Here is a 26,564-nt window from a genome sequence, read left to right on the forward strand (position 1 = left end):
AGATGTTCTGTGTTGTTTTGCTTAAGCTGAGAGCTAGCTAAAGCTTAGGGATCTTGTCTAAACTTTGAGTAAGTCAATAGGTAAGTACCAGGCATTTGTGAGCACTTGGCCAGTAATGAATGTAAAATCCTTTTGGGTTTATGACAAATGTATTGTTCGATCAGGTTCTAGAAAATTACTTTTAGGGCAGCCTGGGTGGCTCAGCAGTTTAGCACTGCCTTCAGCCCAAGACCTGATCCTGGAGACCTGGGATCGAGTCCCACAATAGGCTCCCTACAGGGAGCCTGCTTCTCCCTCTTCCTGTGTCTCTACATCTCTCTCTCTGTCTGTTTCTCATGAACAAATAAATTACGTCTCAAGAAAAAAAAAAAAAATTCCTTTTAGATGTTAGTAGATATTTTTATATTACTGTCAGATAGTGAACTCTTTCTAGGTATTGGGGATAAACTTAGTTATACTGCTTCTATTCCCAAGGGGCAGAGATTCTAGTTGAAGTAGAAAATATATTTTTAAAAATGCTAATATCAAATAAATGGTAAAGACTGTAAGAGTTCAGAGAAGGAAAGCTGAGGCCATTGGAAAGATTCATGGAATAGATAAGATTTGAATCTGCCTTGAAGAACTTGCTTGTTGGGATAATGAGAGGGAAGTATGGAGTAGGTAGGAAAATGAATACACTGTGGTGATGTAGTGCTTCCAATCAACCTGTTAAAAAGCAGTGTGTATGATGATGCAGAGGCTATAAAAGTTAGGTAAAAGTCACCCGGTGGTGGCCTGAAGTATTCAGACTTTTTATTTTAGGCAAAGGAAATCAGAAAGCTTTTTGAGTTAGATAAAATAGAAGTATTAGAAGTGGAAAAGAGACAGAAGAGTGTTGAGATCACTTACCATTAAAGAAGTTTAGGGAGAAGATTATGAAGATCTAGAGTAGGATAGTGGTTCCGAGAATGGAAAAGAGGCAGATTTAAGGACATGCTAAAGAAGAATCATCAAGACAGTATTTGGCTGACTGGGGGAAAAGGGAGCTGTGAAACAGGGTTCCACCATGTACCAGTAAGATTAGGAAAATGGTACCATGGACTCTTGAAGATATATATATATAGATACAGATATAGATATAGATATAGATATAGATATAGATATTTATCTATATATTTCTTTTTGCGAGGTTGTGGGGGAGGTGATGAATATAATTTAATGGCTTGAAGAGATGGCCAAAAAGATTTATAGGTGCAGTACTGAAAGTTAGGCTGGAGATGATTATGATTTGAAAATTACCTGAATAGAGTCGCTTTATTGACCAGGTGAACTTGCACATTTTCTCTTCGACACTCTTGTATTTCTGAAACAAGAAAGAATCTTGAGGATACCCATATTTGAGAAATGGGAGGAAGATTTGAAACTAAAAGGCAGATGAGACATGACCAGAAAAATGGGAATAACTGTGTTGTATAAAAAGAGGATTCTACATAGGTAGGGATATGGTTAACATTGTTGAATGCCAAATACAAGTCAAGAATAAGGACTGAGAAAAGGCCATTAGATTTGGTTCTGAAGACTTGGAGAGAACAGGTTTAGTTGAGTGAGGGGTGGAAAGTTAGAGTCTAAGTTAGACTAAGGTGGTGGTATGAAGTGTATTCAATTGTAAGATTTGTATTGTAAGTGTATTCAGTTGTAAGATTTTGCGTTAGGAGAAATCCTCTTGGGGGTAGTAAGGTTAGGGTTATTAGAACAAAGTTTTTTGATAGAAGGATCTGGCAGGAGCCATTGCAGATACAAGAAATAGGGAATAATCCATAGAGCAAAGTTGCAGAGAATTACGGAGACTGAATCAAAAGTATTGCTTTAACTATAAAAAAGGAGAAAGTAATTTATCATTTGAGACTGAGGACAAGGTATAGGAGGATGGGTGGGATACATAGAGATTTTTGAGAATTTTAAATTAAGATGTTAAGCAATTTTCTTGCTTCCTGTCTCATTGAGATTACTTTAGGATATGATCTGAGATGGAAGGATTCAAAGCATGGAATTTGTCTTCAGGGAAGCAGAAAAAGTTTAGAAGAGAAAGTTTGGTAGGAAGTTAAAGGAAAATGAGGATTCCTAAGCACCTATGCAGGTTCCACTGAAGGGGTATGTTGGCAGTTATTATGGTTATTTGGCTATTAGGAAGTTAGAAGGTGTAATCTCTTTGGAATCGAAGGTAATGTAGTGCATGGCATATATATGACAACTAGGGGCAAGTATGTGTGGATCCAGTGTGTTTCTTTCATGGACAAAAATAATATTACCAATCAAATTATATCTTTCAGCTATTCCACTTAATATATTGCTGAATAGATATTGGTTGTAATATTGTAGAAAGCATTCAAGTATCAGAAGGGTGATTAAGACGGGGAACTCTGGGATTTCCTTTTAATAGTTGGTTGGTTTACTTGGTGTTTGTTCTTTCTGTCTTTCTCTCTCTCCTTCCCCCTTTCCCCGCCTACATCCAACATTGGGCTCTAAACTCACAACACCGAGATCAAGAGTAACATGCTCTACTAACTGAACCAGCCAGGCACCTCTACAAATAGAATAATAGTTCCTTAGAAGTCTTAATTATAAATAGTACTGCTAAATTAAAAGAAGTTAACTTGTCTCTCCATCTCAACCCTCTTTCTTCACCCTTGTACCTAGAAGGCTTTTGAGGTCTTAAGCGATCAGAAAGGTTGTTTGGATTTTGTAGGCCAAACGTTCAATAGAAATATTAATGTTTGATTTGAAAGTCATAAACATACTTAACAGATTTAGCTAATACCTGACACCATATACAGATTTGGTACACAAACAATTTCCCAAGAATCATGCCATAAAGAAGGTGCTCAGTAAATAATAGATTGTTATCACTCTTGGATTTTAAATTATAAGTGCTCTCAGGTTATTGCTTAGCCCTGTGTAGTACTTAGCATTGTGCCCTTAACTAATAGAGGCCCTATTCCTGATTTTTATAATTGGCTCAATATAAGATAGTGCAGTAGACACTGTGGGTACTAATAACTCATTGTGATGAAGGAAAGACTGAATTAATTAAAAGTGAATCTGTGAGGGAAATTTATTAATTGGCCAGTAGCAGTGTTAGATATACAGAATGAGCGGAAAGGGCTCTTAGTCACTTTTAAAAAAAGCTATCCACCCATTTGTTTTTAACTAAGACAGATGGATTTAAGCTTAGTTAGAAGGGAAGTTCATGTTACTTCTAGATGAAAATCGTGGACTTTTATAACTTCTTGGCAGCCATAATCCATAAACTGGCTTAAACATGACTTTTTTTCTTTATACTTTTTTGAGCACCTTAATTTTTGAAATTAATTTCTTGAAAAAGAGGTAGTGATTACTTTGAAGTGGTATTTGGTATTGCCTTTGGATGACAATTGTAGACCTTTAGTGAGTAATTGTGAGAGATTAGGTAGATTACTGCATAACTCTTATTATTTTTCCTTCCCTCATTTGTGTTCTTCATCTCAGCCTTTAGATCTGTGCTATCCAATATGACCACTTGTCTAAGTTAAATGAAGTAAGGTTAAATAAAATTAAAGATTTAATTTCTTAGTCACACTAGCAAGATTTTAAGTACTCTTTAGCATGTGGCCAGAGGATACTCTATTGCCCAGTGATGATATTTCTATTATCACGGAAAGTTCTTTTGGATAATTGTGCTCTAGATCTTTCATTGCTAATGATGCTAGAAAAATAAATGTCAGGAACTTGGAATAGATACTTAAAAATCCCCAAACCATAGAATTTATACAACTTAAGTCCTAACAGCTTCAGCTTTCTCAAAGTTAAACATTATTTCTTTAGGATTAGCTTTATATTTAGTTTCGATATTAGGTCTTATCAGAGGTCATTCTGATAATTAAAACTATTCTTTTTATAAACAAAAGTTTTGAGATATATACCTCTCTGGAACTGTCCTCATAGATGTAATATATCTATTACCCATAAGTTTCCTCATGCCTCTTTAATAATCTCTCCCTGTGTAATCCTTGTTCTTTTTTACCCTCTTTGTCTACCTCCAGACAATCACTCATCTGCTTTCTGTCACAGTAGAGTAATTTGAATGTTCTAAAATTCTATATAAATGGAGTCATGCAATTTACTTTTTTTTTTTTGGTTTGACTTCTTTTACTCTGCATGATTATTTTGAGATTTTCGCATGTTACGTAAGGTTCCATGTTATATGTACAAATAATTCATTACTTTGTTTTGGATATATTGCAGTTTGTCATCCATTAGTTTATTGATGACATTTGTGTTAATTCCAGCTTGGCCTTATTGCATATAAGCTACTATGAACATTTATGTACAGGTCTTTATATTGACATATGTTTTTATTACTCTTGATTAAATAGCTAGGTATGGAGTGGCTAGGTCATATGATAGGATGTATGTTTAACCTTTTAAGAAACTGTCAAACTGTTTTCCAAAGTGGCTGTACCATTTACATTCCCCCCAGTAGAGTGTAAGTGTTCCACTGGCTCCATATTCTTAGAAATTCTTGGTATGGCCCAATTTCTTAATTTTATGTGACAGACTCTTTTTAATAAGAAAAGACTGCTCTAGTAGAATTAATTCCTTGCTCTTGCAACTTTTTGTATTTAACTGCTGCAAAAAATAGTATTTTGTTGGTGAAAAGACTTTAAGACAGTCTTCTATAGATTTATTTAGTCTTCTATAGTATTTATTCACTAATGCTGATTTGAAACTCACTTTATAGGAACCATTACATTTCCTTTCTTTTTACTTACATATTTTTCTTTTTTTGTTCTAGCGGCCCCTTTGTTGCTTTATGCAAACAGACGGGACTTGCGATTGGTTGATGCTACAAATGGCAAAGAGAATGCTACAATTGTAGTTGGAGGCTTGGAGGATGCAGCTGCGGTGGACTTTGTGTTTGGTCATGGCTTGATATACTGGAGTGATGTCAGCGAAGAAGCCATTAAACGAACAGAATTTAACAAAACTGAGAGTGTACAGAATGTTGTTGTCTCTGGATTATTGTCCCCTGATGGGCTGGCATGTGATTGGCTTGGAGAAAAATTATACTGGACAGATTCTGAAACAAATCGGATTGAAGTTTCTAATTTAGATGGATCTTTACGAAAAGTTTTATTTTGGCAAGAGTTGGATCAACCCAGAGCTATTGCCTTAGATCCTTCAAGTGGGTAAGTTTGTGCAATGTACAAAGCCTATTGCATTTCTGTTTCCTAGTTTTTGTCCTCTAGCATAGATACCCCTACCATCCCCAAAAGAAAAGAAAGATCAAAAACCAGATTTTAGATTCTTTGATCTTCTTTGTCAGGTAGACTTGAACATGGGAAATTACATGTGGTCTTAAAGTAAGATGTTTTTGTGAATATTATGATAATTGTGTTTCTGGTATCACTGATGGGATAGCCATACATTTATGTTCTTAGTTTGTTCTTTGTTTTCTGCATTTAATAATTATGAGAGGATAATTAGAAGGCAGAGAAGAAGGGATGAAGATCTAATGAGTAGTATTTGATACTCAAGATAACATCAAAAAAATCTATGGATATTACAACTTTGTATATGCAATCATTTTGTTATACTAGTATCTTTTTATTAAACTCTGAGATATTAGTTAATATGTCAGTGTTGAATGAAAAATAAAAATTCAGTTGTTAATAATTCCTTTCTAGTTAATTAAACACATATTTGATGTAAAGGTTTATTTTCTAATGTGAAGGGAAACTTAAAGCTATGGGTAAATCCCACTAGAAACTGTGAACTGTGTCATCACATGTTTCTGTTACTGTGCTTCTCTTCTGCCATATACCATTCCTTGATCCTCGTTTATTGAATATGTCGTTATGCCAGAGTCTGTCATGGTAGATAACTAAACATTAACCTGAAATAATGTACTCATAATTGTTTAAAATCTAAAGATAAGTAATCTGCAAATAACCATTGTAACACTTTGTTTTCTTTGACTTTCAAATATGTTGGAATGCTTTAAAACTCATAGAAGGGAGTGGATTAATATTATGCAATAGAACGTGGGGAAACATGAAAGAAAGGTTTATTGTGTGTTCCTTTGTCTTGATATCAGGCCTTACTTGGTGACAAAATTTAAAGAAGGTGTCATGTTGTAAGAAAATGAAACGATTTGTCTGACCATGAAAGATAAAACATGGGCAGCAGTGTAGTAAAACTTTAGAGTGAGAAGTTCTGGAACATACATATATATAATTTATATAATACATTAAAAAATCTGTATTTTTTTAGAGGGGCGCATTAAGAGGTATCTGCTAAAGTCAGATGGTCTCTTAATAAAGCATCAGAAAATATAGTGGCTCTGGTTGTAGGAAAAGGGGTTGACTGTCCCAAGGAGGAGATCAGAGATATTAGATATGCAGTAAACTGTACTGATGAAAAATTTGGTTGTTGAGAACTTCCAGGATATTTTTGAGAAATGGAATCTGTTTTGCCAACAAAGTTTGTAGGTTGCGGAGAGTGTTGAAATGTTTGTGAGGTTACTGCTTTATAAAATACACAGTTTTGGTGCTTTCACTGGTCATTAGGGAATTGTACCTTGTGAAAAGAAAAAGATTTCTTAAAAAAATTATTTTTGACAAATTTACTCTTAAGAGGGATGATGGCAGTTTAGCCAAATTATCTTTTAATAGTATGTTCAGAGCTCTGCTCTTTGTACTTATGTTGGGAAGAGAGGGGGGAGTATCTTTCAGGATTTACTATCTATTTAAGGACAGAAAACTTGGACGAGAGCACTTTTCCTTCAAAAGCATGTTTGTTTGCATTATGTAGTATGTAGTGGAGAGAGGAAGAGTCCTCCTATAGGGAATTGGAAGGGCCACAAGAACTCAAGGAGGATGGGTGGATAAAATAGCTTGATTACCACAATTCCAGGGCAGCAGCTAGATCATTCTTTTTTTTTTTTTTTTTTTAGCTAGATCATTTCTACGAGGGATAATAATTTGACTATAGTATATATTCAAGGGAACTAAATTTATAGGTAACTCTTGACTATTCAGGATCTAATCATTTAATGATTAAATGAATCATTCTCATTTCGTGCCCTAAACTAATTAGCTTTACTTCTAAGTGTCAGATCTGATAAGTGTCTTAGGAAGTAAATTTACCATATTTATTAAAAAAAATACATTAGACTTTCGGTGGCTTTAATTTACTCATGAAACTTCCCAGTATTGACGGTGAGAAACCATCAGAGACTCAGCTGATGAAGAATATTACTGGAAGAACAATAAAAAGTGTGCTTTGAAGGTAGAAAGTAGTGTTATTTAAGCTTCTAAGGGATGATCAGTGAAGACTATTTTTCCTGAAGCCTAAGTTTTGGTGAAACAGTGAAATAGTTTTTTATTATATTTGATGGTTGTGATAAAGTGTTGCTTATACGTATGTATGTATGTAAATTTGCCCCTCCCCGTTCTTAAAATCTTTTTTGATTTTTAGAAAGTTGTATGTCATGTCTATTTTTATTTTTATTTTTATTTTTTTATTTTTATTTTTTTTGTCATGTCTATTTTTAAAATTACACAATTGGAAATAAATAGGATGCAGCCAAATGGTATACATTTGGTAATTAGCATGATGAACTGTAAAATTATATTTTAAACTCATTTAAAAATATATTCTATCAGTCTTCAGTGTTCATCTTAGATTTATGTTAGGGATTATGGTTTTACTGGAGAAATAATTTTAGATTTGAGTACAGCACTTATCAAACAAAGGAGATGATTTCCATGTTTATTTTTGTGGAGAAATGAAGTTTGCTTTCCAGAGAAAGTACATGAAAACAGTACTGAAGAAAAATGTAGGCTTTATCAGAGTTCCAGTATCCTGGGTTATAAGGTTCAGAAGAGCTGACTGAACTCTCTCACATCAGCTTATGTAAAAGGAAAGCTACTGAATGACTGGTATTGTTTGAGCCCTGGGAACTAGTGCAGACATCTGTGTGCTTTCGGATGTATGGAGTTCTTTGTGTAATCAGCCCATTTAGCCTAGACTGAAGGAAGATTTTTATTTCTCTCTCTAACTTTAGCCTCTGTTAGTTTGAGATTTTTTTTTCCCTTTTGAGTGATGGCAGTGTAGCACTCAGAATAAGGAACAGGAAAACGTGTGTATAGAAATTGTTACAGAAATGAACAACCATAGTTAATAGGAAGCAATATCCTTCTTTTATAGTAAGAGGTAGTTCCTGACTATTTGGCTGTGCAGCTACTTGAAGTTCCTTAGTCTGTTCCACAACAACTGTACTAATCTTAGTGATATTAAGGGCCAGCTATTTCAGGTACAAAGAAAGTAGTTTTAGGGGTTTTTTGTTTGTTAAGGATCTGTTCATATTCTGTATTCTTTGGATTTTTTTAAAAAGTTAAACTTTAAGGGTAGCCCCGGTGGCGCAGCGGTTTAGCGCCGCCTGCAGCCCAGGGCGTGATCCTGGAGACCCTGGATCGAGTCCCACCCACGTCAGGCTCTCTGCATGGGGCCTGCTTCTCCCTCTGCCTGTGTCTCTGCCTCTCTCTCTCTGTCTCTATGAGTAAATAAATAAAATCTTAAAAAAAAAAAAGTTTATTGATTTAGTCTGAAGTGAATTGTACTGAACAGCTTTGAAAGATACTTATTTTAAAAATACATTTTTATCATCATTAAGAATAATATTTATAACACTAAAAGTTCTGCTTTAAAAATGCTTTTAGAACTAACTCAATGGAAAAAGAATAATGTATAATTTCCCTAACAGTTATATACATATAATTGTTATATCCTGAGTACATTTAGAAGTACTTTCTACACTGGAATGTTCCAGATGACTAAAATTATTCCTAACACATAGAAGGTGTTCAATAAATATTTTTTGAGTGACTTGACTTTATATTTTCTTTTATAATAATCCTGTTAGTTTTCCTTGTTAGAGGAGAAAGTGTTTTCTCAGCAAATATAAATTTTAGCACCATCACATGAATTCTACCTCAGTATGGTTTTGATTACAATTGTTTATTTAAAACATATTTAAGATTTTTAGTTTTTTCAACTCAAGTTATCAAGATTATATTTTATAGAAATAGACTCACTGGAGCTTGTTTTATGTCATATCTAGCTCTCTTATTTAGCAGCAAGTCACTTCATTCTTTTGGACTTCAGTTTTCTCATCTCTAAAATGATGGGTTCCTTTTAGTTTTGACATAAAGTTTAAAAAGTGAGATATTTAAATAAGTAATATATATAGATTTAAAAATTTTTATTGTACAATTACACATTCAAGTCCATAATTTAGGTATGTTACACTTAGAATTGTGTTTCTGCAGAATAGATTCTTAAAATTTTGATTTAAAAATTTTGATTGTACAATTACACATTCAAGTCCATAATTTAGGTATGTTACACTTAGAATTGTGTTTCTGCAGAATAGATTCTTAAAATTTTGATTTAAAAATTTTGATTGTACAATTACACATTCAAGTCCATAATTTAGGTATGTTACATTTAGAATTGTGTTTCTGCAGAATAGATTCTTAAAATTTTGTTTCTATTGCCCTTATTGTGTAGGTTATCCACTTAACCTCCTTTTTTATGGCTCTTTGACCCCTAAATCCAGTTTGCTAAAACCACTTGATGTAAACTAGAAAATAGTTTAAAATGTCAAAAGATTCTTTTTGTTTAAAGAAGGGAAACTATAACCAATTACTTTCAGGCAGATTATATAGATTCAATATAGTTTGGAGGTGGGGTTTTTGAGATTATTATCCAAAATTTAAGAGAAATGTGTCAGAGAAGCCACTAATGCAGGAAATCTGGATTATTGGCTTGGTTTTACCAGCCTTTGTGATATGATTCAAGGACCTTGAAAATGAAAAAACAAGACAAAAATCGAACAACCCCCCCCACTTTTAAGAATAAATAAATGTATGTATATAAGTATGTTTTCAAATGTTAGTATAGGGCTTTCCTCTTTACTAAAAACATCTTAACCTTCATCCAATTTTTAGTTCTTTTTATCTAGGGATATCTATTACCCTCTCTTAGACGGAGTTGTAATTATGTAGTTAAGTTTTTTTATGTCCCATATCTCCAGGCCCACTTTTATAGAAGGAACCTTGAAAGGGAATATTTGCAGTGTAACTAAGTGACTTTACCTACCTAGCCCAGTGTCTTACTTAATAGCTTTGCTTTTTAAAGAAAAGCTTTCCTTCCTTGCTGCCCTGACCTTTTAATTCAGCCTTAGCAGAAAGAAGAATGAAATTTTGTGAGAGTAAAGGACAGGATACCTTTAACTGAGTGTTGCTCTCTGTATTTTTGGTGCTCTTATGTACTCTTGCTGTATTCCACAGTGACTGGTGTTTTAGAAATTGTAGTAAATTAGTTTTGACTGGCACCAAGTATTTGTGCCATTGAACCTTTAAGATTTTGGAAGGAGTTTTGCCAGATAGCTAATCTGTGAAGTAGGTATAAAATGATTGTCTTAGTATTTTCTTTGCAGCATTTTATTTTGATACTGTATTCCTTTTAGAAATTTTTCTCTTAAGACTTGCTGATTTTCATACTCTTTGATTTTCCTACTACTTGGACCACCCTTTTCCTTCTGTCTTCATTAGCTCTTGAAATTTATAGAACAGTTTTAAAGTATATGATTTTCTTTATTCTTTCCCTGAGATTATATCTGTTTCCAAGCTTTTGCAAAGAAGCAAATAGCCAATTATCCTAAAATACAAAGCTTCATACTGGACTTTGCGTAAAAGCATTAGCTCTGTATGTGAGGGATCTTGCTCCAAACTTTCAACAACTTAGAGCTTTGAAAGATGTCCTAGTAAACTGAGGAAGCCTATTTTCTACCCATTAAATCCTAGAACTGATGGGGAATCTTGTGGTTCTTATAGCTAAATGCCTTCACTTTTTGGCTGAAGAAGCCAAGGCTTTGGCTAAAATAAGAGACAGCCAAATTCTTGGTTGAGATTTTCCAATTCCACATTTGGTGCTTTATTCTTTCTTCATGAAAAGTATCTTGCTGAAGCTATATGTTTTGTTTTGCAAATTGAGTTACTTTAAAAATGCTACATGGTAGCTTTATATAAAGGAGGATTTTATAAATTCTTTTTAAATTTTTTTTTAGATTTACTCACTGTACCAGTTTCTTATTTTACCATTGCTTTTTGCATCCAGTTGGGTTCAGTTTCCTTCTTAGGGTATGGCCTTGAATATTTCTTTCAGCAAAAGTAGGTTAATGGTAAACTCTTTATCTTCATCTGAAGGTGTATTTAATTTGCCCTCATTTTTGAGTGATATTTAATTGATTATAGAATCTGGGTGATAGTCATTTTCATTCAGTTGTTGGAGAATGTTATGGTTTTACTTGTTGCTGTGAGAAGTCTGGTATTTTCTAATTGTTGCTTTGTAAGTAACTTTATCTTTTTTTTTTTTTTTTCTTCCTGGTTCTTGAAAAGCAGCCCCTAAGCATCTCTTAAGTTTGGATATTTTGCAACTTTTCCTGCTCTGTGTCTAGATGTGGCTGGCTCTATTTTTATTTATTCTACTTAGAATTCATGTTTGTAAAATCTTATCAGTGTTATTTGGTAGTTCTAGAAACTTATGCATTGTTTCTTATTTTTCCTTCATCATCCTTAGATTCCTTTGAATCTCCTGTTTGATGTATGATGGTCTAATTTTGTGCTCCATACCTCTTAATCTTGCTTTCATATTGTTTATCTCTGGGTTACTATGTGGTTTATTTTTTCACTAGCCTTCCAGATAACTCATTTCCTTGGGTGTGCCTAATTTTGCATTTTAATGACTCAATTGAGTTTTTAGTAGCAGTGACTATATTTTGCTCTTCTAGAAGTTTTTTGTGTCCCTCCTTTATTTTTTGTGTCCCTCCTTTAAAAGATTACTATAAGAAGATGTCAGCTTACATGAAAGTGGAGAGGATAGTGTATAAATAATTTTAGACTTAGAGAAAAGTTAGAAAAGTAGTACAGAATTCTTGTATAATTTTTACTCAGCATCACCTAATATTAACATTTTATTTAATGATAGAACACTTATCTAGACCAAGAAGTTAATGTTGATATAATGCTATTAACTTGTCTGTACACCATATTTAAATTTCTCCAATTTTCCTACTAGTGCCCTTTTTCTTTTCTAGGATCCCGTATTTTATTTAATTGTTATCTACATAGTATTTTCTAATCTGGGACATTTTAGCAGTTTTTGCCTAAGATCAAAGACAAATCTTGATCTTGGAGGATTTACTGGCCATTTTGTGGAATGTCTCTCTCTCTCTGGGTTTGTCTGATTTTTTTTTTTTTTAATAATTTGATTAAGATTATACTTTTTTGGCAAGAATACCACAGAAGTGTGATGTGTGCTTATCAACAGGGTACATGATGTGTATACTGGTGATAGTACATTTGATAACTTATGATTTTGTCTGCCAGAGTCTTTTTTTTTTTTTTTAACTGTGTCTACTATTTTTTTTCTTGTAATAAATATTGGGAATTATGTAATTACCTTGTTTCTCATTATACTTTTTCCCACTAATTTAAGCATTCTTTGGTGATGTTTGCCTGCAACAATTATTGATGTGGTGTTTGCCACATGGTGATTTTTCTAGTTCCATTGCTCCTCCTACATGTATTATTAGTTAAATTTTACTTTAAAGAAGTAGAATTGTCTTTCTTGTCCTTTGTACTTATTTATTATTTATATTAGTATGGACTCATGGGCATTTCTTTCATTCTATAGATTATAGACCATTACTGTGATCATTTCTTGCTCAAACTGTCCCACATTTCGCCATTGGGAACTCCTTCAAGTTTGTGCTGTGTCCTTTTGATAGGCCCTTCATCACTTTTAAGTACTTTTTTGTGGTCTGACAGCAGAAGATATTTCAAACTCATCCTTTTTCTGCTTCATGCTTGGAATCAACCGTTTCTCCCAGAAGCTCTGTCTCCTTTTATTGGCAAATAGTATTTAGAAATCAAGATTTGGAAGCTAGGTATGCTCATTGCTACTAGGTTTTCATTGCTTTTAAGCCTTCTCAGTAAAGAGTTAGGAAATAACATGGATGTGTACATATAAACATAGTTCTGTGTGTTTTCACCTTTGTCTATAATATTAAAAAAATCCATGAGTCTGTGTTGATATTTCCACGATAATTGAGTTCTAATCCACCACCCCAATATTACATTACAGTCTCATCCCTTTCCTTTTTTGGTTGATTCTGTGATAGTGAGAAACCTGGTTTTGTCAATACAAATATCAAATATTTGTTAAATATGCAGTATATTTTCATATATTGTGTGTAGACCTAATTTGTCAAGGTTTCAGAATTGCTAACCTATACTCTTGTGAGCAAATTTACTATCTAGAATACAATACTCTGAAACTACTGTCTGCATAGTCAAAATACTGTTTTCCAAATTTATTTAGGTAATTTCTTATCTGTTGCAGTGTGACTATTATTCATTTGTAATACATTTATCACTGTTTGTATTCCATTCTGAATATCCCCCTCCCCCCCATAGCCTAGCTGATTAAGTATTGATTTATATTGGAGTTCTGTGAAACAATTGCCACATTTTTAAGAGTTAGAAATAACATGAGTGGTGTCCTTCATTCCTTATTCCTTCTACCCTGGTCCTATTCTCTCTTTCTAGTCTGTTCCCTATTTATAGATATCTTACTCTCAATTTTTGGTTTTATCTTGATCCTTCTTGAAATCCTTTTTGCACAAGTGAATTAATACATGAGTATTTTTCTTTTTTTTTTTTCTTACATGAACAGGTAACATACTTAAGTGCTCTTTTTGCACTGTCCCTTTTTTTTTTTTTACTTAACAGTATATCCTGAATATCATTCCATAGTGCTGTTCCTCATTCTTTTTTTCAATGATAGTAGTATTCATTTTTTTTTTAAGATTTTATTTATTTATTCATCAGAGACAGAGAGAGAATGGCAGAGACGCAGAGAGAGAAGCAGGCTCCATGCAGGAAACCCCATGTGGGACTCACGCCTTGGGCCGAAGGCAGGCGCCCAACTGCTGAGCCACCCAGGGATCCCCAATGATAGTAGCATTCTATTGCATGAATGTACTGTAGTTTACTCAACCACTGTCTATGTTTAAACATTTAGGCTGTTTTGTTAGCTCAAGTATTTTAAAGGAAACCCACATAGTGACCTCTCACTTGTGAATGCTTCATTTTGCATCCCTAAAAAAGAAAAACATTTTCTTCCATAACCACAATGCCATTATCTTCCACACACCCCAAAATGAACAATTCTTTAATATTATATGTTAGTCTATATTCAGATATGTAAAATAGTCTCAGAAATATCTTTTATGGTTGGTATGTTTGAATCAGGATCCAAAATAAGGTTCACAGGTTATATCTGGTTATGCCTCTTAAGTTTCTCTTAGATTAGCATTCCCCCTTTTCCCCTCCCCCTACATTTTTTCTCTCATCTTGTTTACTTATTGGAAAGATTCTATAGTTGTCCATTAGAATGTTTTAGATTTTGTGTTTTCTAAAAGATTCTTGTGATGTTTGATGATTTTTATCCTTTTATATTTTTTATAAACTGAAATTTAGAATAGAACACTTAGTGGCAAATTCAGTATTTTGCATGAATACTTTTTAGGCAGTACTAAGTACTTTGTGTTCATCACATCAGAAAGTATTATCTTACTTGTAGTGATACTAAGATTGTGCAGTAGGTTCAGATGGTGAAAGTTAATATGCTTATTATAAAGTTGAATTTTCCCTCTTGTATCCTTTAAATAATTTGTGGGATGATCCTTCTGTACCATATCAATATCTGGTTCCCAATCAATTGATTGTTTTAACACCCACTGAGGATCATTTTTTTGTATTATTTCGTTAAGGATATCTATTTTATATTTTATCTCATGTATTCTCTTTTATGCATTTTAATCATTTTAAGTATTAATTTCTGTCAGATTGTTCAGTTGTCTGAAGTTCTTAGAAATTCACTTCTGTTCTTTGTTATATTTGCTGATTCTTGCTTTCAGGTGAACTGTTTCTTTAGGTGTTGTGTAGTTTTGGATTGTGAGCTGATCTTCAGAGGGGTTGTCTGAGAATCCTGAGTGGTCTTGTGGTGCATTTTCCTCCAGAGAGGTTTTGTTTCTGCCAAGCACCTTGAGGTGTTTCCAGGGACAACTTTTTAATTTTAAACTTAAAATATAATTTCTATATAGTAAAATGGACAGACCTTAATGGTACAGTTTTGACATGTGTACATCTATATTATCACCTCATTTAAGCAGAGATCATTTTTTATATTTAGTTTTTGGAGTTAGAAGTTCCTGTACCATGTACAGAAAATTAATTCAAACCTGTGTGAGGGCACTGCTGTAGTTACAGAGTCTTTGGTAATTTTTTCCACCTTTTCAGACCAAGATTGAAAAGCTTCTTTGCCTTCCTCTGCCAATGCCGGATTTTTTACTTCATTGTTCCCTGAGGGTTTGTGCTTTGTGCAAGAATCTTACTTCTAACACAGAGCTTCTTGTGTGTCAAGGCTTTATCTTTCCCTGTTTCGCTGTCAAAACAGAAAGCCCTCAGTTTCTGAGATGAGAAAATCCTACAGGGTTGCTGTAGCATCAGACATGTACTGCTTTTTACCTCCTAGTGCATTTTTGGCTCTCTGGAGATTTCTGCTTTCATGATACTTATACATTTAAAAGAGTGTTGATATATTTTTGTTTTGCATATATGTATGTCTTAGTCTCTTTGGGCTGCTATAACAAAATACTACTGAGTAGCTTATAACTGAATGGCTTATAATGATAGAAATTTATTGCTCACAGTTCTAGAGTCTGGGAAGTCCAAGGTTAGGGCACCAGCATGGTCCCCTTCTGGTAAGAGCCCCCTTCCTGGTGCCTTCTTGCTGTGTCCTCACATGATGGAATAGCCAAGGGTTCGCTTTGTATCTCTGTTCTCATGAGTAGGCACCCCCCCAAAGGCCCCACATGCTAATACTGTCACCTTTGAGCTTTAGAATTTCAACATAAATTTTGAGGGGATGCAAACATTCAGACTATAGCCTTGTATAAATCAAATAAAAAGACTAAACAGGGGTTTAGTCTTAGTTAAGAGATTTTGTGAAAGGAGGGGTTTCTGGTTATTTTGTTACTAAATTATCAGAAATAGAAATTCTAACTTTCATGTTTTTAAATGTTGCTTTTTATTTTTTACTGTGGATATATGGACATGATAGTTGAGCATTATTCACACTAATAAGTGTATTAATGACATCTTTTAATTATAGGTAGAATTATATAAGTAACTTTAAGGATCATGAAGTGATTTATGATCTAGTATAGATCTGGTTCACTGAGTTTTTATGACTCAATTCTAAATGTTTTCTTAATTAGCCAGTATTGGGTGTAATTACATCTTGTAAAGGGTGCAAATTTATCCATTCAGTTTAGGTTTATTGAAACTGAACATTTCTGAATATTTTTGTTAAGGGAAACTGAATTCAGATTGAGTAACACACTAGATTAGGGGTTTGTGAATATTTTGGAAAATTTATTATTTTATCTTTACCTAATGGTAGACATTATATGCTTTGGAATGTAATAAATTTGTATAAAATAAATTTGCATAAAATGGCTGGAATGTAGTCTGCTTGTTGGTTGAGGTATTTTTACTTCCTGGCATAAGAAATTTTGATGTTTTGAAAACTTCGTATTTTCCTTACTTACTGTAATTACTTCCTAATTAAAATAAAGCCTGTTTTCTACCCTTCACTTCATTTAAAATTCATTTCCCAGAAAGTATTGCAGTGGATATCAGGCCAGATACAATAATAAAATTACATTTGTATGGAAACTAGTGAACAGCATATAACAACCTGGTGCTGGTTCATGATTTTTGATGAATAGCAGATGTGAATACTATTGCAAACTGGTGCTGTAACCATATATATTTAATTCTTCAATATCAAGTAAGAATGTTTATCTTCTCTTAAGTCAAAGCCAAAATAGAACCCGTTGAAGCCAAAATAAATTAGGGGCCAAATAGACCACATAATTGGAGAGTCAGTAATAATTGTTGTTAAAGAGAGAGTTTTATATGAGCCTGTAGCTTGGCTTTTGAGAAGCCACAGGAGATATTTATCAAACACTCTTGCATTTCCTAAAGGATACTAAAATTGGCTTTTAAAAATAATGCTGATAAAAAGCCTTTGCAAAATATATTACATAGCTAGTTGAATTTAGTAAATTTATTGTTAAGTACTTTCAGGTAATCATAGGTTTCTAAGCTAGGTTAACTGCCCAAACAAAAAACAAGTAAGCCATACCAGATCTACTCCTTAATATGTGTACTGCAATTATTTTTTATTTTTAGAAAGATAAAGTGATGTAGTAAAGGAGCTTACCTCGTGGTCTATTTTTTTTTTTTTTTAAGATTTATTTATTTGAGAGAGAGAGAGAGAATGTGCATGCAAGTTGGGGAGGACAGAGGGAGAAAATCTCCCAAGTAGACGCCCCACCTGGCGTGGAGCTCTATACTGGGCTCGATCCCATAACCTATTAGACCATGACCTGAGCCAAAAGCAAGAGTCGGATGCTCAGCTGAGCCACTCAGCTGCCACACCTTGTAGTCTAATTTTTTTTTTTAATTTTTATTTATTTATGATAGTCACAGAGAGAGAGAGAGGCGCAGAGACACAGGCAGAGGGAGAAGCAGGCTCCATGCACCGGGAGCCCGATGTGGGATTCGATCCCGGGTCTCCAGGATCACGCTCTGGGCCAAAGGCAGGCGCCAAACCTCTGCGCCACCCAGGGATCCCTTGTAGTCTAATTTTTAAGTAACTGATTTAAGGAGAAGGTGTCAAGCCTCAGTGTCAAATATTCCTCATTCTAATACAGAAAATGCTTATGTCATATCTTTTTTTTTTTTTTTAAGATTTTATTTATCCATGAGACACACACACACACACAGGCAGAGACACAGGCAGATGGAGAAGCAGACTCCATGCAGGGAGCCCGATGTGGGACTCGATCCCAGGTCTCCAGGATCATATACCCTGTGCCGAAGGTGGCTCTAAACCGCTGAGCCACCCGAGCTGCCCGCTTATGTCATATCTTAACAGAGAATATGGAGAATGGTTTTTTTCCTCAGGAACCTTCTTTTCTTCAGTGCATCCTAAAATCTCTCTTCTGCCACAGTCTGATGTTATTCTACTAGTAGATCTTCAAATAAAAAGTTTACACCTTTCTCTTATTGGCTGGTGCCTAGTCCCCTTTAAAGATTAACTCTGTCTTAATATTGCTTTTATTAAGTCTGATACTTTAGTATGTCACTCAGGCTTTTAGCAGGTGCCCTTTCCCATTCCCACCTTGATTTCTCACAATCTCTTATGCAGCTTAACATAATAGCCAGACTTTGTCATATTATATATATTTTAGTGCTGGAAATGTCCTTCCCTTCCCTTTCCAATGCAGATGTAACTCTTGCTGACTTGACATTCATTGCTCCCATGATGCTTTGTATTGGCAACTCTGCTCTAGCTGTTTCTGGAAATTTTGAAGTCAATTATTTTGAAGAAGACAAACAAAAATCCCTAGAGGGTCTAATTTTGTTTTTAAAAATTTATTGGGTATTTTAAAAAGATTTTCATTTATTTTAGAGTGCATATGAGTGGGGGACGGCAAAGAGCAGAGAAAATCTAAAGTAGACTTCCCACTGAGCACAGAGCCCACCACCTGGAATCATGTCTTGAGTCGAAATCAAAAGTTGGATGCCCACCTGACTGAACCACCCAGACACCCCATTTACTGGGAATTTTTAAAACTTTTGTAAACCTTATTGTAATTTTTTTTAGTTCACATGATTTTTTAAAAGATTTTATTTATTTATTAATGAGAAACAGAGAGGCAGAGACATAGGCAGAGGGAAAAGCAAGCTCCCTGCAGGGAGACCAATGTGGAACTTGATCCCAGGACCCTGAGATCACTCCCTGAGCCAAAGGCAGATGCTCAGCCACTGAGCCACCCAGGTGTCCCTCAGGGTAATCCTTTTTGATTCATAGAATGGGCCTTTAACTTCTTTTAGTACCTAGATGTCTGTTACGCTTTTAGAGATATTTTATCTGTGTGCCATTTCTGTATTATACATATTTGAGGGCGGAACATGCTAATCTTCTCTTGCACTACATTTATACTAAGGGATATAAATTGGTATTTATTTGATACAGTTAAGATACTGTAACTCAAGTCTTTCTCCCCACCTGGTCCAAATAAAGTTCTCAGATAATCATAACCCAAGTTACAGAGTGAATCTTTTTTATCGACTTGGACTACAGAAGATACGTCTAATTTTGGAGGATGTTAGATGTTTTCTTTTTTCCTTCTAGGGTTGTTCTCTTCCCTTCATGCTGAATGATGAGTTTGGGTTTGCAAAATGGTATCATCTCTACCATTAGCTGCTATAGTTCTCCAGTATCACATCCCTGTAATGTCCCCCTGAGCAGGGCTCAGTAACTTCTCCTTTTGGATCAACTTCACTGATGCATTCCTGAGTGCCATGAATGATTCTCTCCTGACTCTCTAGGATCCAATGCCATTTTACTGTGCTTCCTGCAGAAGGACAAAATATTTTAAGGCAGATTCTGAGCCTGAAGCCTAGGGAAAAATATAAGGTGATTGCTGTGGAGGAAACCCAAGCACAGAGCTTCATTCTACTCTCAGGTCATTGCATTACTAGAGATACCCACTTGTTACATTTTAGGAATAACATTTATCTCTTTCAGGCTTGTTTCTTATTCTTTCCTGTCGATAAATAATTTAGCTGCCTTTGGGAAAATGAATCCAATTGAGGGTTTGATACCAATATTACCAGAACAAATGAGCACCAAGCTTTATAACTAGAGCAGATAGGGCTTTGTCTTTATTATTTTTTTAATAGACTATTTAAATATTTTTTTAATAGATTATTCATTCATTCTTTTATTCATTCATTCATGAGAGACACACAGAGAGAGGCAGAGACATAGGCAGAGAGAGAAACAGACTCCCTGCAGCCAGAAGACACTCAACCACCTAGCTACTGAGGCATTCCTAATAGATTCTTCTTAAGAGCAGTTTTTGGTTCATAGCAAAATTGAGAACAAAATATTTTTAATCTCTCCCTTCTGTAATAAAAGTTTTTATTTTATATTCACTTTATTTCTTTAATGCTTTTCCTTTTTTTTTTTTTTTAAGGATTTTATTTATTTATTCATAGAGACAGAGAGAGGCAGAGACACAGGCAGAGGGAGAAGCAGGCTCCATGCAGACAGCCTGACGTGGTTCTCGATCCAGGGTCTCCAGGATCACGCCCTGGGCTGCAGGTGGCGCTAAACCACTGCACCACCGGGGCTGCCCTGCTTTTCCTTTCTTTAATGTAGATCTGTTTCTTATATCATTTTTCTTCTCTGCAGAACTTCTTGCAAGGCAGGTCTGTAGATAATAAATTCCCTTAATTTTTGTTTGAGAAAGTCTTTTTTCAAGTTTGAAGGATACTTTTGCAGAGTACAGAATTCTAGCTTGGAAGGTTTTCCCCCTTTTACCTCTCTAAATATTTCATTCCAGTCTCTTCTTGCTTGCATGGTTTCTGAGGAAAAGTCAGATGTCATTTTTATCCTTACTTCTGTGTCCATAAAGTGTGTTTTTTTTCCTCCCAGATTTTTTTCTGTATCTTTATTTTTCTAGAGTTTGAATATGATATGCTTAGGTGCTGGGTTTTTTTTTTTGTTTGTTTGTTTTTGTGTGTGTGTGTTTGTTGTGCTTTGCTGTTCTGTGAGCTTGTTGTGTCTGCGAATTGGTATCTGACATCTGGAGAAATTCTAAGTTATCACTGCTTTGTTTATTCCTGTTTTTCTTTTCCTTCTAGTATTCTCATCATGCATGTGTTATATCTTCTGTAGTTAGTTGTCCCATAGTTCTTGGGTATTCTGTTCTGTTTCCCACCACACTCCCTTCTCCAACCCCTAGTCTTTTTTTTTTTTTTTTTTTCCTTTGGCTATTTCTGTGGACATATCTCTTAAGTGCAGAGATTCTTTCCTCAGCTGTATCCCATCTACTAATGAGTCCATGAAAGGCATTCATTTCTGTTACAGTGTTTTTGATTCCCAGCATTGTTTTGGTTCTTAGAATATCCAGCTCTCTGGTCATATTATCCATCTGTTCTTATATGTTGCCTGTCTTTTCTATTAGTGTCCGTAGCATATCAATCACAGTTGTTTAAAATTCATACTCTGATAAATGCAACATCCCTACCATATCTGAGTCTGTTTCTTTCTTTCTTTTTTTTTTTTTTTTTGAGTCTGTTTCTGATGCTTGCCTTGTCTCTTCAAGATTTTTTTTTCCCCTTTAGTATGCCTTATAATTTTTTGTTGAAAGCTGGCCATGATCTACTGAGTAAAAGGAATTGCTTTTAGGTCTAGAAATTAATAGGCCTTCAGTAAGTCATGTGTTGAGATGTTGGAAGAGGAGAAGCATTGTATAATTCTGTGATTTGGTCTCAGTCTTTTAGTGAGCCTGTGGTCCTGAGCTGTGAGCTTCACAAATGCTTCTCGTGTTTTTGTTTTTGTTTTTTTAACCCCCATAGGTAGGGCAGGATGGCTACAGGATGCTGGAGTTGGGTAATTCCCTTCCCTTTAGGTCAGTTAGGCTCTGATAAAATCCCAAAAGGTTAAGCTCTGGCAAAATTATTTCTCTTGAGGACAGTGCTTGTTATGAAGAATAAAGTGCACTGATGTATTTAAAAATGGTTAGTTTAGTTTTCCCCTTGCTGGAAGCATGAGGTGATTTTTTTCTTTGATCTTTACTCTGAGGACCTGGTAGAGTTCCTGGAGATAAAATTCACAAAAGCGTGAGGGCCCTCTCATAACTGGTTCCCTCTGGAATTTTTAACTTTCAAATTTGTCCACGCTAAGCTTCTTGCAAATCAAATATAGTTTAGTTTTCCGACCCTGGTACTGGTTCCCATGGAGGTTTCTGTTTACAGGTTTCTGCTCTTGTAAGTTGTAACACTCTGGATTTGCTTGCCTGTCTCTAGCTTTGAAAGCAGCAGTTTGCTTTGTAACCCTGCTTCTCTGGCAGATCTAAGAATTGTTGATTTTTCAGTTCAGGTTTTTGCTTGTCATTAGAATGGAGTGATGACTTCTCAGCTGCCTTATATTCTAGACTGGAAGTTGGAAGTCAGGGCTTTGCTTTTTTTGCATTGAAAATCTGAATACAGGGACCCTGGGTGGCGCAGCGGTTTAGCGCCTGCCTTTGGCCCAGGGCGCGATCCTGGAGACCTGGGATCGAATCCCACGTCGGGCTCCCGGTGCGTGGAGCCTGCTTCTCCCTCTGCCTGTGTCTCTGCCTCTCTCTCTCTCTCACTGCGTGCCTATCATAAATACAAAAAAAAAAAAAAAAAAAAAAATCTGAATACATGAAGCATAGGAAAAGAATAATATATCTATTAACTAGGAGGATCTTACATAGTATAGTCTGGAATTTTAATTTTGATAGATGAGTTCTAGGAATATTCAGAGGTTTTCATCTGGATTGGGGCAAGCTTTCAGGAATAGAACTTATATGCTCTTATATCTTATTTATAGCCTCAAATTTCCTGAACCATTGTATTGGATCTAATAATACTATTATTTATTAAAGTAGTTTATCTACAGTAAGCAGATAGTGTTTAGACTAGACTGACTTTGTTTAAAAATCTCAACAGTGAGACTGAGCTGAGTAACTGAATCTGTATCATCTCAGTGTATATATAAGAAGACCAAAGTGAAGTAAATTAGTAGAATGAATTCCTAACGCTCTTTATAAGCTTTCATTAGTTTATTAATGATATAAGTGAAACTCTCAAAAATTGGTTGTAAAATAAGATGAAATCTATTTTCTTATATAACTGCAACATTTTTTTCTTTGAAGCCTACTCAGGAGTAGACAACTGTTAGTAATTTGGAAGCAAAGTTTTCTGAAATGAATCTCCTCAGAGATTGGGAAAAAGTGATATGTGCATGTAGATAAGACTACAAGTGTGTAAACTCTGTATCCTGTTTAGTATAATTGAAGATGGCTTTGGAAATGTGTTTGCCTAAAGCATGAGTGGTAAAATGGTTTGTAAAATGCTTTTTATTTATAGAAGATGAGAAGCATCATAAGAAAGCACACTGTACACTTCAAAACTCATAGATCTTTACTTCAGAAAGTGAACCTTAATGTATGCAAAGTTTAAAAATTCATTTAGGAGGTTGGAGGATCCCAGGATATGTTGAAGATTGAGAACAGAAGAGTCTAATTCTCTTAGAAATTATGAAAGAATCTCACTGGATAGAGTTTGGGAGGAAGGGTGCTGACCTAAATAACTTTGGAAATGCATGCTACCTGTAAGACTAAAGACAAAAGGAACTGCACCTAAGCAGTGTACTCTAGTTGTCAATGTTGTTTCCCATAGAGGTACATTTAATCAATCTGATTGCATACTAGAATTAAACAACTAAGTAAAGTAGGTGGTATGTGGTGGGAACCAGGTTTCTTTTTTTATTTTTATTTATTTTATTTTTTAAATTTCTTTCTATTGGAGTTCAATTTGCCAACATATAGCATAACACTTAGTGCTCATCCATCAAGTGCCCCCCTCAGTGCCCATCACCCAGTCACTCCAACCCCCCGACCACCTCCCTTTCCACCACCCCTTGTTTGTTTCCCAGAGTTAGGAGTCTCTCATGTTCTGTTACCCTCTCTGATATTTCCCACTCATTTTCTCTCCTTTCCCCTTTATTCCCTTTCACTATTTTTTATATTCCCCAAATGAATGAGACCATGTGATGTTTGTCCTTCTCCGATTGACCTTTTTCACTCAGCATAATACCCTCCAGTTCCATCCATGTTGAAGCAAATGGTGGGTATTTGTCGTTTCTAATGGCTGAGTAATATTCCATTGTATACATAGACCACGTCTTCTCTATCCATTCATCTTTTGATGGACACCGAGGCTCCTTCCACAGCTTGGCTATTGTGGACATTGCTGCTATAAACATTGGGGTGCAGGTGTCCCGGCGTTTCACTGCATCTGTATCTTTGGGGTAAATCCCCAGCAGTGCAATTGCTGGTTGTAGGACAGATCTATTTTTAACTCTTTAATGAACCTCCACACAGTTTTCCAGAGTGGCTGTACCAGTTCACATTCCCACCAACACTGGGGAACCAGGTTTCTTAATGTTAGAGTGGGGAGTTACAGATAAACAATGGGAAGAAGCTAGAATGATACTTGTGGTGGTGGGTTAGATTTGAAGACATGAGTATAGGTTCATACTCAGCTTAATATACAGTATACATTTTATTTTATTATTTTTTAAAGGTTTTATTTATTCATGAGACACAGAGAGAGAGAGAGAGAGAGAGAGAGAGAGGCAGAGATACAGGCAGAGGGAGAAGCAGGCTCCATGCAGGGAGCCCGACATGGGACTCAATCCTGGGTCTCCAGGATCAGGCCCTGGGCTGAAGGCAGCACTAATCCACTGAGCTGCCCTGGGAAAATCTTAAATCCAAACCTGTGTATTACCAATCATATTGTTGAATGACTTCTGATATGAGGGAGATTTGCATTAATACAAATATATAACTCTTGATCATAGATTAATGATTATATTAATAATCATTTGTGATTTTATTAATAATTTGTGATTTAATTTAATTTATTAATAATTTGTGATTAATCATTTGTGATTATATTAATAATCATTTGTGATTTTTTGTGTATTTGTGATTTTCTTTAAATTACTGTTAAATTTATGTGGTATGCTGCTTTCTTCTCTTTTATTCCCAAAACAGTAACAGAGTTTCAATGTAGGTAATACTTGTACCTAATTTTCAATTAAACAGCTGTGACAAGACTTGTAGAATGGCTTTTTTTTTTTTTTTGATTTATTTATTTATTTATTAGCGAGAGAGCGAGAGAGAGGCAGAGGGAGAAGCAGGCTCTAAGCAGGGAGCCTGACATGGGACTCGATCCTGGGTCTCCAGGATCAGGCCCTGGGCTGAAGGCGGTGCTAAGCCACCCGGGCTGCCCAGAATGGCATTTTCAAGTCATTGTGGGAGGCTGAAATAAATGACTATAGCATGCCATGTAAGGGCTTGGGAAAATTCAAGTGTTACTTTTTCTTTTGATGAAATGAAGAGCATGAATGAAATAATTAGGGAAATATTTCTTAAAAACCTTGGAGCATCTTTGTAATTTTTATTATGCATAGCTAATGGCATGAATGCTTACCACATTTTCTGGGAGAATGATTTAAAATACTTTTTCTTGGTGTTGGACTGTGCCAGCTACAATTTTGGGTTCAGAAAATATAGTCAACAGTATCATTAGGATTTAATTGATACTTTTCCCAAATTAATGTAGATTAATTAATCCTAGAAATACTGCTTAGTATTTTCTAGAGTTGTGTATACTACTTCTATTATTATGTGTTTACTGTGTTTTCTGATGTTACAGAGGCATATTTATATGGAAATAATATTTTTACTCTCGTTACAATGTAGATTCTCATTTAGTAGTTCTGGGTAGAGCTTGAGATTTGCTGAAGCAGTTGTATATGGTCCACATTTTGGGTAGCAAGGGGTGGGCAAAAATTTTCTAGAAAGGTCCAGATTGTAAATATTTTAGTCTTTGTGGACCGTATATGATTTCTGTTGGATGTTCTTTTTTCCCCCCCTTTTTTTTTTTTTTTACAGCCCTTTAAAAATGTAAAAACCATTATTAGCACTTTGGGTCATACAAAAAGCACGGCACTTGATTTGGATTTGAACCCCTAACCATAGTTTGCCTTTTTTGCTTTAGAGAAAGGATGTATACATTTAGTTGTTGATACAAGCAAAAATTCTAGAATTGGTGTTTGTTGTGATTTTTCTGCATTTCAGATGACCATATGATTTTTCTTTGACATATTAATGAGGTGAATCCTCACTGATGGTTCAGGAGCTTATCACTGTTTTTTTTTTTTTTTCCTTAGTTTAATTGAGGTATACTTTTACATACAATGAAATTTACCCTCTTAAGTGTATGATACTATGAATTCTGAGAAATGCATACAATTATGTATTGTCAAAGATTAAAAAAACTGGACCCTAGTTAAAACAGTAAGGACAGATTTTAATCAGCAATATATTATTGCAACGTGGAAAAGAGGGCCACATAAATGGAACTCTACTTTGATTTGTATACGAGTAGCTTGGTATTTTAAAGGGAGAATGAGGGAGGGGGGAGAAGGGGGTGCAGGGGTCCAGTAGAGGCAGGGGAGTGATAAATTACAAAAAGCTGGAAGGGGAAATTGGTCTATGTGAAACCATCTGGGTTGGCTAACTGGCACTTTTCCAAGGCTCCTGTCCTCCCACAGAGACTGGCAGACAGGGGCCCTATGTTCAGGTGTTGGCTGGAACAAACAGTAAATTCTTTTGGCAGCAGTTAATTTCTCAGGCAGGCATTTTATGAGGGACTAGGGTCATCTTAGTGATG

General features: G+C 35.1%; 1 protein-coding gene and 1 long non-coding RNA gene across 3 annotated transcripts in view; one reads left to right on the plus strand and one right to left on the minus strand.

The window, feature by feature from the left end:
• Positions 1–26,564, plus strand: part of LRP6 (LDL receptor related protein 6) — a 162,252-nt gene that overhangs the window by 20,929 nt on the left and 114,759 nt on the right. The window contains exon 2 of one of the 2 annotated variants that reach the window (XM_025455110.3): positions 4,811–5,204. The exons of the other annotated variant lie outside the window; for it this stretch is intronic. Within the exon in view, the coding sequence (XP_025310895.1) occupies positions 4,811–5,204 (394 nt within the window). The remainder of the gene's footprint in view (positions 1–4,810; positions 5,205–26,564) is intronic. 2 annotated transcript variants of the gene reach the window in all.
• The window catches only part of LOC112665400 (uncharacterized), a 41,682-nt gene that overhangs the window by 6,215 nt on the left and 8,903 nt on the right, over positions 1–26,564 (minus strand). Inside the window, exon 2 of the long non-coding RNA XR_003140355.2 lies at positions 1,279–1,342. This is a non-coding gene — a long non-coding RNA (uncharacterized LOC112665400). The remainder of the gene's footprint in view (positions 1–1,278; positions 1,343–26,564) is intronic.

This window comes from Canis lupus, chromosome 27 (genome assembly GCF_003254725.2).
Source record: "Canis lupus dingo isolate Sandy chromosome 27, ASM325472v2, whole genome shotgun sequence".
In the NCBI taxonomy this organism is placed as follows: Eukaryota; Metazoa; Chordata; class Mammalia; order Carnivora; family Canidae; genus Canis; species Canis lupus.